Source organism: Chaetodon trifascialis, chromosome 8, assembly GCF_039877785.1.
Source record: "Chaetodon trifascialis isolate fChaTrf1 chromosome 8, fChaTrf1.hap1, whole genome shotgun sequence".
NCBI lineage: Eukaryota > Metazoa > Chordata > Actinopteri > Chaetodontiformes > Chaetodontidae > Chaetodon > Chaetodon trifascialis.
This window is the reverse complement of record NC_092063.1, coordinates 10,312,911-10,326,865: the sequence shown is the minus strand read 5'-3', so window position 1 is coordinate 10,326,865 and position 13,955 is coordinate 10,312,911. Positions and strand designations below refer to the sequence as shown.

The 13,955-nt window shown below is 40.8% G+C and overlaps 1 protein-coding gene across 1 annotated transcript in view; it reads left to right on the top strand.

Moving 5' to 3' along the window:
* Positions 1–13,955, top strand: part of LOC139334613 (metabotropic glutamate receptor 7-like) — a 65,084-nt gene that overhangs the window by 36,487 nt on the left and 14,642 nt on the right. Inside the window, exons 5-7 of the mRNA XM_070967606.1 lie at positions 2,237–2,374; positions 4,235–4,435; positions 9,619–9,758. Coding sequence (XP_070823707.1) covers positions 2,237–2,374; positions 4,235–4,435; positions 9,619–9,758 — 479 coding nt within the window. The remainder of the gene's footprint in view (positions 1–2,236; positions 2,375–4,234; positions 4,436–9,618; positions 9,759–13,955) is intronic.

Genomic DNA, 13,955 nt, shown 5'->3' with positions numbered 1-13,955 from the left:
AAGAAGTAGGTGATGCATTTCGATTTGTGGCTTTCATCAGAGTCTTCAAAACACACATTACAAAGAGCATTTCAATGGGCATGAAGTGGAATTCCTAAGACAACCAATCATGTATATACACACTCATATCAGCTAATTGTGTACCTTCACGCTGATGCCCTGGGTATATGGTCAGGTGAATTCAAGCCAGTCATATTCCCACAGTGGCAGAGAGACGTGGGGCGTGGCCATATTCCACAATGTGCCTGCTTACAGCGGCATGTTTTACAGACATTTTACCAGAAAAATATAAAACGATGCAATATTGTGCGATCCATATATTGCATATATAGATATATTGCGAGGGAGATGTTAAGATCTGTAATATCATCACATAAATAGGATATTTCGAAATATTATCTGAACCACTAAAATATCTAATTACGTGAGAAGTCCTCATTCATGCCCGTAAACTGTTTTATTAAACTGTAAAAACATAAAAAATGCCAAATGCTTTTTTTATTTCTCTGCATCATTGACTCACTTTAAACAAGTGCATGCGCTACAAAGGCCAAAGGAAATTTTGCATCCTTGAAAACATTTAACATCTTTCTATACCAATCCAGTCAGTAAATTAATCAGTACATTTAAAGAGATATTTTGAAATAATGTATTCTCATCTACCTTTTTCATGTACCCACATTTTCACCCGCCTCATCTATTTCTACCTCAGCTGGCAGTTTTCTGCATTTCTCAGAAAGATTTGTGACAATCCTCAGAGAACAAGTGTGACCTTGTAGTTGTATTTGGCCGTGGGTTGTACATGACCAGACTAAAGTCAGTTTGGACGAATTGGGTGCTTTAGATAGATACTGAAACTGAATGAATGTAGACTGTGTGACCTTTTGTAGCCATCACAGGTATAGTTATCTGTGCGGTTTGACTTATTTGTTTTAAAAATTGAAAAGTCTCCAATCTCGGCCTGCTGCCTGTGCAGAAACTAGTATCTCTGGCATCTCTGCTGTATCGCTGTTGAAAGGGACACAGAATGATGCATCTGAGAAAAAGCTTTAATTTTATTATTAAGCACTGCAGTTTTTTGTAATCATTTTAACATTTTCTATCATTATGCTCCAAATGAAATCTCATTACCAGTTGTTTTTAAGCGCTTAGGGGTGGATTCCTCCTTAAAATTGTAGTTTAAATAAATCCACCCACAAGAGGAAGGAGGCAAACGAGGAAATTATACTGCTGCATTTGCCAGGAAGGACATGTACAAATTCTCCACAGAAATAGAATATTCTCTGCATGCACCATCTATTTTAAGTTCTATCCAGTGTCACAAACCTAATAACCACTCATCATCACAATCGAGGAAATTTGAAAGTCTGAGTTTTATGAAGCTTTCCTTAATTAGGGAAGGTCTAGCCAGGACAAATGTACACTCTGGAGACAGCGAGAATATTATTAATCCACCGTGCATCATTGATGGTCTTTTGGAAAGAAAATCAGCTGAGTCATTCGGCTCTGATTAGCCATTATCACCTCTACCCACGACTCAGCTGATATGACTGGAGAACAGAGAGCGTGGAAACACAGACAGACACAGAAAATTCAGATTACTCTCCAGACAGAAAATTGTGTTTCTGTAACAAAAAGAAAATACTGCACCATGAATCTCACGGGGAAGTTTTGTCCCGGCTCACTTTCCTGACCCACATTGGGTTGCACAAACAGGAGAACAAATTTCAACATACAGGCTTTCTTTTTCCTTTGCTGCAGCAAGTTATTGCTCCTCAAGCTAATGCTTCATGCAGACACCTAAGCCCTGTTGAAATTAGCGTTAAGATAATACATCATGCTTTCAATCCTTCTCTATTGTAATGAATTTTATGAAGTGAAGAAAACCTGTCCAGCACCTACAGGACCTTGCAGCCTCAGGCAATGGGCTGCAGCACCATTTACAATCCTGTCCTTATTTATTATGCATCCTGTTTTTTAATTAATGTAATTTCCTAGATGAAAGAAGTGATTAAAGTTCCATGGGGCTTGAGAGGAAGAGGAACCTCTGTGGTCAAATTTTGATGAAGTAGTGCTTGCTGGTGTGCTTCCAACACCTAGCTGCCAGCGCCACACCACCACCACCACCACCACCACCACCACACTGCTGCACAAGTTTCGCTTCATTTCCTCCAGGTTTGAATTGGTTGATAATTGGTCCGGAACTGAGGCATTCTCCTCTTTCCTCTATTCCCAGGGTTTGATGAATACTTTACTGCGCTCACCCTGGAGAACAATCGCAGGAACGTGTGGTTTGCTGAGTTTTGGGAGGAAAACTTTGACTGCAGGCTCCTCAGTGCATCGAAGAGAGAGGATACCAGCCGTAAATGCACAGGTACACGAGTTTTGACATGAACAAAGTAGGAACATTTCTGTATTACACTAATGGATGATATATATTTTCACCCTCCTGTGTCAAGTTGATGTGAACTTGACCTTTTGTTCGCATTAGAATCCGCAGATAGACCATTGGAGTTTTAATTCAACCCCTCTAGTCGGCAGCGCAGCCAGAAAGTCTAACACCAGGTGTTTCTACCCAGCGGGTGCAGGACAGGCAGAGTTTATTATTAGAATAATAATGCATCACGTGTCTTAGTCATACTACACTTACAGACCTTCTGCTCCTGTGGCTAATGTCCTGTAACTCTTAAATCCCATATTCCCTCTATTCCCCCTTAACCCAGTCACCTTGACAGCTCAGCACAGCCGTGCCCTGAGTGCTAACTGCACCGAGCCAGAGTACAGTTTATTTAGGTTGGAAATTACAGAGAAAATGACAGAAAGTGAACACTGTTCATGCCCCCATTCTTTATTTGCATTTTTGTGGCAGCATTAATGATAATGTCGTTGCTAACAGTGATGCACACTCGTATTACCTAAACTCTGCCTGCCAACGGTGTGACAGGCATTGCACTGCATTTATTATCTACGAGGATGATGCCTGTGATGTGGGAAGCTGTATTAATCTTGCTTGCATACGTGATGACGGTAATGGCAGTATGACACAAATTACTGTTTGCTGAGGGATTTCGTTTGCTTTATAATCCCCTGTTTGCTGTCTTTTATCATGCGTCAAAGACAGAAGATGCTTGTCCACTTAGTGAGCCCCACAAACCCTCTGTAAAGTGACTGTTAATGTCTTTTATCCTCTCCTCAATTCAACTGAAAATGGCTCTACAACTGTCTCTGTATCCTCTTTCTTTATACCTCAAGCCAAGCACATATTTATGAATGTTAAATACAAATGGGAGATTTTTGCATTCAGACACTGTCTGTTTAGCAGCGCATGCAGAGCACTGAAAAGGAAAAAGGTTATGTGTGGGCTGAAATGTATGTTAAGTTCTAAGAAATGGGCTGAAATGTCAGCACAGATTGCTTCTGACCTCCCTCAGTTTATGCAAGTCTCCCACATTCTTGTATGTTTCCTATTAACATCATCTGCTCCTCCACTGGGCTCTCCATGTGAACTCTGCACAGCTATCACTGAGGAGAAAATTGTCTCTCAGTATTCTGTGTTATTTCCCTCTTTGTTTACTGGGAGCTTGGATATTAAAATTATGATGATAATTATGATGACCATGATGTTGATGATTATTATTACAAGTATTTTTGTTGTTATAATTTCCATTCACTCTTTGAAGTGCAGCTTTCATCTACCAAGAGCAGGAAATAGCTAATTCAGTTTTTTAACAAAAATCCAGCAGAGGTTGTACATTAGGTATTCAAGCAGTGTGTCAGCAGCATGAGGCAAAACCTTTACGGCAGCCCATAGTGAAAGGGCAGTACACTGGGAGGAGGATATAAAAGAGCAAGAAGCCAGTGTAGAAGAGTATGTTACTAAAGTTCATGGTGAGCTTCATCACCTTGCAGATGAGACAAGTGAGGTACGTTCTTAGCCGTCTATTACTTTGAAATACACCGCAGTAATTCAATCTGTCTGCTGTATTTGTCACAAACACTTTTTCTCATAGCACAGCTTGATATTTTCCACTTGGTGATTAAATGTGTCTTCTTATTTCCTATGTCACACAGTACCTTTAGGTGTAATTCCTACAAAGTCAAAGCTAAACTAAGTGGCAGCAAATGCTAATTGGAGGAATGGAAATGAAGCTGAAGATGATAGGCAGTGCTGAGAGGATGTCTAATGGTTTTTGGTGCATTTGGCTGTAAGTCCTCCTTCCCTTTCTTCCCTCAGGCCAGGAGCGCATCGGGATCGACTCCAAGTACGAGCAGGAAGGGAAGGTGCAGTTTGTGATTGACGCAGTGTACGCTATGGCCCACGCTCTCCACAACATGCAGAGGGACTTATGTCCTGATCATCCTGGCGTCTGTCCACAAATGGAGTCTGCTGAGGGAAAAACTCTACTGAAGTACATACGCAACACCAGCTTCAATGGTGAGTGACACATCATAAAAGTTTGCACATCAGAATGTGTGAAAAAGTAAAATTAGTTACTTTAGGCAGAGTTTTGGAGGATTTTTTCACTATACTGGCTGTAGTAAGCAAGTAAAATGTACATCTGAAGATGTAGTTTAACTGGAGATTAGAGCTACATGCGAGGATAAAGGAAGATATACACATTTTTGAACTTACAAATGAGTTCAGTGAGTTCTGGGAAATATTTATTCATTGTCTTGCTGAGAGTCAGACAAGACGACTGATCGCACTCATATCTGTATTTCTACAGCCAGCTGCTGGTTAGCTTAGCTTAGCATAAAAACTGAAAAACGGTGAAACACGCTATATCTTGTTTTGTTTTTTTATCCGTAGAACAACAAAGTGCGGAGACATAATCAAGCAGAAAAAAAGAAATGTTGAATTGTCATTTTTACAATTCAGATTGCTAACAGTCTTTATGCTAAGCTAGCTGTCTCCTGGTGCCAGCCACATATTGACTCTACAGCCATGAGTGTGGTCTCAATTTTGCATCTAACTCTCAGCAAAAAAAAAAAAAAGAAGCATATTTCCCAAAATATAGAACAATTTCTTTAAACTTGCAGACCCAAATCAGATTGCCTTAAATATGCACATTTTATTAAGCTAATCACATCACATCAATGTTGGAAAATAAGCTCAAAATATAGCTGACCCTGACAAGCTTGATATGAGCTCTTCAAACATCAGAAGAACAAGTGGGACAGACTGTCTCTGCGGCATCAATCACACAACTCTGCAAGAAAGTAAATAGGTGTATTTCTTAAAATTTCAAACTATTCCCACTACTACTCAAGTATTTTGGTCAAAGCTGCTGTATCCATACCAACTCTGCAGGGGTCGATGTTAGAGAAACTAATTTGTGAACGTAAGAGCCAGAGTGATCTCAGTTTCAGACTGTGAAAAGTAGGTAAAGAGGTTATAAATACCACCTCCTCTGTTTCATGCATCATATGCACTTGCTTGTGGGCTGGCTAGAATTTAAACTCAAGTTCAGGTTCATTCTTAGCTCAAAGCACCACAATATTTTGTGGATCTGTGAAATATTTAATGCCAGTATGATCTATTATGGGTGTGCCAGTACTTTAACATCTACATTATTCAGCCCTGTACAGAAAGCAATGTGAATGGAAGTGATGAATATGCTTAACAATTAATGGCAATAGCTATTAATGACAACTGCTCTGAAATTCAGAAGTGAGTGGAGGGGGAGAGCCAAATGGGAGATGAGTTTAAGACAAAAGGGACCTTACTCATTTCAAATGTGTAGGCATGTATGTCAGCCAGTGATCATTAGAGGCTCCTCTGAACTAAATTGTGTCGTCACAAAATGTTCTAGATAAGATTCAGCAGTTTAAAGTAAGAGATCATCTTAATCTTCATACGAAGCTGACCTACTTTTAGAGGTGGATCCAGCTCACTGTCATTTCTTAAGCAGTAGCGCAGCAGCCATTCATAACGTGCCTGCTTGGAACTGGCCGATTGTTTGGCCTCGACTATTGCTGCTAGCAGCTTTCTGGAAAACCACTCAGAGCTATTGAATGGAGATGCCCAGGACACAATTATTGAATTGCATTTCAAGCAAAAACAGCGTTAAACGTAATAACGAAAGTAAGATAATCAACTGGCTGCTGTCGTTGCCAACAGCTAGCTATTTGGGACCACAATATTTAGCAATTTGGGATCAGGCTATTTTCTGGAACACAGGAGTGCATTCCAAAAGTGACGTATCTGATGCTTGAAATGTTTGAGTTTAGCGAATTAAAACAGGCTTTGCTACAATGTAACATCTCCCCTCTTTCTTTCTCTTCATCTGAATGTACTGAAGCCAGCAATGGAGAGCGAGCTGTACCCAGCATGCCTTTCGGTGGTGAAACAGCTAATAGGGGTCCCCTCTCAATGCACTACACAGTGTGTACTGGTGGTAGTAACACACTGTTAATGAATATGTCCTGGTGATGTTAAGAGCTTTTCAGCAGCGGATTAATACACATTTGATGCATTAGTGAATATTTGTGCAGCAGGACGCTGTATGTGGGATCATCTGAAAATAAATAGTGCCTGTGGTTATCATGATGAAGATAACCACAATGACAAGAGGTTATCAGGCTTTGGCTACATAGACAGTACTTAGTATGATCAATTCATTGCTAGTTTTGATCTTTTCTTGTGATTTGCTGGCAAGAAAAAACATAGAATATTACCAGAATTATTCTTTAACATGCAATGCCGTGCGCCAAAGTGATGTTGATCCATTAAAGGTTTGTTCCTATGCATGTTTTCTATTTTGTTGATCAGTGTGAGCAGCACATTGATCACGTCGAACAGGCCCAAGAACTCTTCACGGTCACTTATATAAAAAAAAAAAAAAAAAAAAACTTGTGAAAGCAAACTTCTGTCGGCGATCTAAAGGCCAAAGAGCTGACTGCCTTTCTCCAACACTGTCGCTATGGCAGCAGTGCAGAGTTCCAGCAGGCGGGAAGCTCTCCGATTTTAAGGTGGAACTAAAGGAACAGAGTATATGCAACTGCTTGAGCGGTGCTAAGATTTCAAGGAGACCTTAACCAAGTGCAGATTCATGCATGGGATTGAGAAACTGCTGTCCAATCTCAAAAACCATCTGGGCTTGAGCTGACTTCTCTGGATTTTCAGCTTCCAGAAAACATTTACCTCATTGTGGCACCGACAAAGAATGATTTCACCTGAGCCATACATAAGATCCCTATCTTCCCTATCGCCTCTTGCCTTTCTTTGTATTCTCAAACCTTTTTCCTGTTATCCTAAGGTTGCCGTGTTGCGGCACAGCCATATCTCACTACCCCTTATTGCATTTAGACTGAAGCCACACACATTATCCTGTGTATTGTGACACTGCTAATGTATGTTTGAGAGTGAAGAAGTGTAAGCCTCCTTTGTTGATCTCCCCACTGCGCCGGAGTCACAGAGCTGAAGAGTGAGAGGCAGAAAAAAAAGGGAGAGAATAATGATGCGAGAGAAACACAGCAGTGGATCCCCAGTCCACCCACACTGCTCGGCACGGCACAGCAGCACTGCACTTTTGTCATGTCTTAGTTCAGAGCCACATGCAAATGCATAAATCTTTCATCTTAGACAGCACTCACACTAAGGAGTCTACACATACCATTTTGTTCCCCTGAAAATATCTGGCAATAGGAAATACAAAGGAATTTCTAATGCCTTTTTATCTGCACGCGCAGAAACACCACTTAATTATTTGCTCTAGAGCTGAAGAGCGCCAAGTGCCCAATCACTCATGTCACTTTGCTGAATGACTCTGTGTGTTTGTTTATTTGTGTATGTTTTTGTTGGGGCGTGGGGTAAGAATGGCAACTCTGTCACAGCTTCTGCTCACAGGAGTCAATACCTTGTCAACATCTTTATACACTGTGTCAACAAGTCTACTGTCTGTTTGGTGGAAGCTGAAGTGACAGGACGATGACTGCCACCCACCGAGTTTTAGTTTGGTCTTCATATTGAGACAGTATTCACTATGGGCTTCACAAGCCCACTTAAATTCATCCTGAGCACCCGTCCTGCTTCATTTTGTGTGCCGACACACATGGATACCTATGAATTAGTGCTCTGCTTTTTACACGGAGCAGAACGATGGGTCAAATGACTCCAGTGGTGTCATTTCTGTATTGTTAATGTGGAATATATGTGCTATTGATTTGCATAACAGCAGATAGTGAGGGATTTGTGGCTCTGCATCAACCTGAAAATGGCCACTTAAAGTCTTACAAGCTGACATTTGTAATGCACAACGGTGTCACAAAGTCAAAAAGGGAAATTTGGGTGCTTGTCCACAGTATTTTATTAAAATGGCCCCCTAGTCTGTTGTCTGAAATGGCCTTTTTCTCTTGCTCCCTCTGCCTTTCTTGTTTTACAAGAGTCTTTTGGCCTGAAACTTTTGTAGACTGTTCAATGACAAATGTCCTTGGAAAAAAAAAACTGGAGGGACATGAAATTCCCTTCTGGCTGGAAACTAAGGAAAGGGAGCAGTGGCCTTCCATCCAAAAGCCACAAGCTCTGTTCTAGATACAAAAGACAACATGTTCCCAAAAGTGTTTTGGACATATGCTCCCGGTCCTTTCTCTACACTTTTTTATAGCCGGAGCTATTAAAGCACTTAATTCCCATGCCAAGTGTCACCAGACTCCCCCCGTCCCATTTCAAAAATGGTATCTCCACTTGTGCTTACGAGCTACTGGAAGCAGTGCCAAGGTGAATAGACGTGTAAAATTCAGCAGGTTTTCATTCTCCCTCAGCATTGTGGGATGTTAAATATGACCTCATCAACAATGCAGACCTCATGTATAAAATGAAGTACAACCGTTTTTCCCATTAATGCCATTCAACATTCACCGCTGCGAGGAAGATCTGATATTGACTGACAACTGCCTTAACACACTGCCTTGCACGCACAGTCACGAGGCTCATATAATTGAGCACACATCCGCAACTTATATGAGTTTAGACACAACTGTCAGGCCGGAGAACTCACACATACCAATTTAAACAACTCTTTTCTCTTACATAATGTTTCAGGTGTCCGCAGTCCTCTCTGAGCTAATTAGTGAAATCTTCAGGGCTCTGCTTGAGACAGGCTGCTGCACACTGAGAGCAGATGGGGACTGTATGATGCTTTGGCTGACCTGTGTCTCCTCCCTATATCTCCTGTTGGTGTCCACTGTGTGATGGAAATGCATTAGTGAGGAAGTGTGCATTTTAAATAACAGAGAATTTCTGATATTAAATGCACAGCTGAGAGTCCACGTATCTAACCATGTTTTGCATGTGAAAAAACATTCCTCCAGCGGCCGATGTGCAGCTGCATATGCATAGGAAGCAGGTGTAGGAGTGCTATATTGGTCAGCAGGGAGCTCGCTTCCCAGCCTTGATTGTCATAGAGGTTCAAGATATAGGTCATTGTGTTTTGAGGTTTTAAGTGGGAGGAATATATACTCAGACACACTGTGGTCCTTTGTGTGGTCCATGTAGGCCACCGCACAGCAAGAGGCAGGGGGTCAGGAGTTCATGTTTTTCTCTTGTTAGAAGAGATGCTGTACCTTGTCACACCAGCGTCTACCACTTTTCTGTTCTGATGGTCTTGCCCTGTACAGGCAGTGCTGGCACCTCTGTCGTGTTTAACAAGAACGGGGATGCTCCAGGACGCTATGACCTGTTCCAGTTCCAGATGACCAACTCCTCCATCCCAGAGTATAAAGTGGTAGGACAGTGGGTGGAGACTCTCCAGCTCAAGGTATGACGATTTACTGATGTGCAGGAGAAAGACACACAATGCCAAATGTTGTTTGAATACTTGAACCTAAAAAAGGATGTCTAAGCTCTAGGATTTCTAAGCATGATAACATCCTGTGTTTTCCACAATTGAAATCTCTTACATGACTAGAGATTTCACATTATTTGCATATTGAATATGGGGAGAGCTCAGGTGCAGATTTGTTTTACTTTCAGTCTAATTGATGTATTTTAGTTGCAAAAAATCAATCTGTTTGTGCAGTTTAGTCAGAAGAAGGAAGATAAATTCTTCAGGTGTAATATTTTCCTCCAATGTTGAGCAGAGAAACATGTTTACTCTCATACATTTCAGTTGATATGTTGCCCTTGATTATAAGTCCTTGGGAAAATCGCTTCTGGACTTAATTTAATAAGACAAATGTTTATATTTGTAATTGAAACATGGATTTATCAAAGGTTAATCAAATGTCCCAGTGGCAATATAGTGCAATTAAACCGACTAAGGATTTTAAAATTAGCGTGCAAAGGGCGATTAAATGCAGTAATTTTAATCTGTCACATTTTGTATGCTGTCAAAAAGAGGTTGTTAAGTTTCCACCTGCAGAGGGATGTTAGGTGCAGGACTGAAATATAAGTATTCAATGCAAAAAAGGAAGTAAGAAGGTAGAAAGAAAACAGACAACGATGTGACTCCGTTGTTGGAGATCACCCTTCTCCCACTGAATAGGTTGGAGGGCTGACGGTGAAGGAGAGTGGGAGGAAGAGGAAGAGCATGTTTTTAACCCAGGTGTCAGACCATATATGTTCAGCATTTGACAGCAGAGAGCTGCGGTAGAAGTTGATGTTGTTAGAAACTGACACCTATATACACACCTCCCATGTTACTCTTAGTGATTTCTTGCGGGGTCTACTGTACATGATGAAACTCTAAATCTGTGATCACATTTTGTCAGACATAATTTAAGGTACACCCGAGAGTGCAAGATAAATCGTATGAAAGCACTGGGTACTTTACAGGAAAACTGGAGGATTTTAATTGGAAAATATGTAATTTATATGACATGTTTTGGAATATCTAGAAGGTATTGGAACCCATGGGAACATAAAGACTTTTTCATTTCATGTGAGCTTGAAAGGAACTTTCATTCATCTACAAAAAATACTGTCTGATATCAGTGTTGGTTGTAGAGCTGGGGACAGCTGCCATGCTGCTTTTTAAGTGCAGGGTGTTGGTTTGTAGCCAGTGCAATAGATCTCACTGTCACAACACAAGAATGGGCTTCTGTGATTCATGTGGACAATAAAGAAACTGATTTTATTTCAAGGCAAACGTGGTTGGAAATTGCCCAGGCTGCGTGAAATGATGAAACCTGAGCTGGAATTTCTAGGTATTTCTATGTGACTCAGATTACAAAAAAAAAAAAAAGAAAACATGATATTTACATACAGATGATACATTTGCATAATGGCTCCCTGGATCACAAGAATTAAACTCAACCCAATGGATTTGATAGCACAGGTGGAACAACGTCTGTTGCTGGTGATTTGTGCTATATTCTGTTTTAGTGTGATTACAAACCAAATGCTGTTACAGTGCAATTATATTCCAATGCCATAGCTATTTGTTCAGTAACAAATAAAGAGCAACTTAATTTAAAGGTTAACCTGGAATGCGCATCCCAATGCACTTTGCAATCATTGATAAAGTAGTGCAACGTAATGCTGTTCCAGCTCACAGATGCTCAAATTAACTGTAAAATTAACAACCAAAGCAAAAAAGCAAAATGCAAAGCATGGCAGCTGTATGAGTCCATGGTGTCAAAAATCTTGCTTCTGGTCTCCATGGCAACAGAGCTGTTGGTCTCATTACCGTTTTCACACTGTGTGTAATCGGGAGGTTTTCCAGAGAGCACCATTCATTGTCCAAATAACAAATGGCACCTTCATGCCCCCAGATAAATGGCAGATGATAATCTATCTAGACACCACAGAAACAACACATTTGTCATACAGGTACACACAACACATACACAGGTGTGTGTGTGTGTGTGTGTGTGTGTGTGTGTGTGTGTGTGTGTGTGTGTGTGTGTGTGTGTGTGTGTGTGTGTGTGTGTTGCAAAGGTACAGCTCTCCATCTGCAATAATTGGCAGTTGCCATATTTGGAGGAAGCAACATCCTTATCCCTTGCTGGACTCGTATAGTATGTGATGATATTTGTACCTGGTTGTCATGAACCAGCTCAAATTCCAGACAAAAACGAAGGAAACCACACAGAAAATTACAGATTAAAGGAAAACACAGTCATGTAACTAATATTGAACCGTACACAAAAATACAGGAAATGTGTTTAAATCAGTATCATCAGTGGTGTAATGAGTGCATGTGGGCAAGCGTAGTGTAGGCAAAGTGTGAGGTGTAAAGTGTAAAAACACCCACAAACACCTGGCTGTTGTCTTCAGAGGGTAAAGGGAACAACTGACATTCCTCTTTGGGTCACAGGTGTTTATTGGCTCAAGCTCCAATCAGCAGTGATGGAAACTCAGCTGGACGCGCTAATTTTCGCCCCTTTTCCGGCGCACATCCTCCACACCACGGTGCACATTGAAGTCCCAGACGTTGGCCCATAAAACTCAAAATGCACATCGTTCAGATATTGAATTTGAAAGAGAGACTGATGTAAAAGAAGTAACTGCTGTAACATTGTCACTGACCTCCAAGCTGCTTTCTGCTGTGACACACCTCTGCCACTCTGGCTGCCTCCTACACAGGCGCTGAGAAAACACGCACAAGGACAAACAGATGGGAGGGGTCGTCACACGGGTGGAATTTTTATCTGCTGATATTTAGGCTCAAGAGTGATGTGAGCGTACAGCTACAAGTGGAGAAACAGTGGTTCATCTTTGAGGATTTCTATGTCTTGAAATGAGCAGTGAAGAAAAACTGCATTTTTTAAAGGAATATTTTGGTATTTTAGGATTACATTTATTCACTTTATTTCAGGGGGGTGGATTAGAAGATTGATACCACTGCCATGTCTGTGCATTAAATATGAAGCAAGAAAAGGGTTAGCTTCGCTTAAAAAACCCACCTCCCTGCACCTCTAAAGTGCAGTAATTAGTATGTTATATTTGTTTAATCATAAAAAAAAAGTGTGAAAGGGAGAAGTTGTGGTTTTTAATGTGTCAGATTTTTTTTATTGTAGCCAAGCAGTGACATTGGCAGACAGCCAGTGGTCAGTTTGCTTATGGATGAACGAAACAAGATATAACACACCAATTTGTGAGTTTTAGAAGTCCTGTTAGACAGGTTTTGTTTCTCTTGGACAGAGCCAGGCTGACTGTTCCATCCTGCTTCCAGGCTTGATGCTAAGCTAAGATAACCAGCTGCTGACTGTAGCCTCATATTTAACAGAAAGACATGAAAGTAACATCAATCCTCTAATCTAACTTTATGCAAGAAAAGGCAGGAATATAGTTGTCAAACTGTCAGAATATTCCTTTAAAGATGAATTTCTTGTTCACACGAACCCTGAGTATCACTCTCTGAAAGGCATCGTGTGTGTCTTTGTGGACTAACATGTGTGTTGACTATATTCCCTTCCTCATTTGCAAAGCTAATTTTTAAATATTTAAGTCTGTTAAATCTTGCATGGCTTACATCAGTGTTTTCTAGCTTGCAGTCTTCTTCCCTGCCGTCCCTGCAGCACCATCGCTGCTTTTCTTGGCACGTTACTGCCACCTGTAGATCAGTGGAACAGTGTGAAGCCGCTAGCAGGACTGTGAATTGCGTCACATGCGTGCATGCATGTCCTTGTGAACATGCACGAGACAAACAGAACAGGGACTAACATAAGACACTGCTCTCAAGGCGCTACTAGATGTCAGAAACTCCAAAGGGTACTTTAAGTCATGAATTAACTTCACATCAAGGCAAAATGCACACTAAAAAAATATTACTAAAATTAATCCCTGTTCATCCAACATAGCTTTACACTATGTCATTCTGAGTTTAATGTAGGTTGTTATAGACTCATTGTCTCAAAGCACCTTTTAAATCTGTCACATCAGAGCAGCTTTAGAAGACAATAAAATCAGTTTAATAATCATATGAGCAGAATGTGTAGTTTCTTTTTGTTTGTTGCACTCCAGTGATTTATTTTGGTTATTTGGCTGAGGCAGTATGTTTCTGTGAAACTGC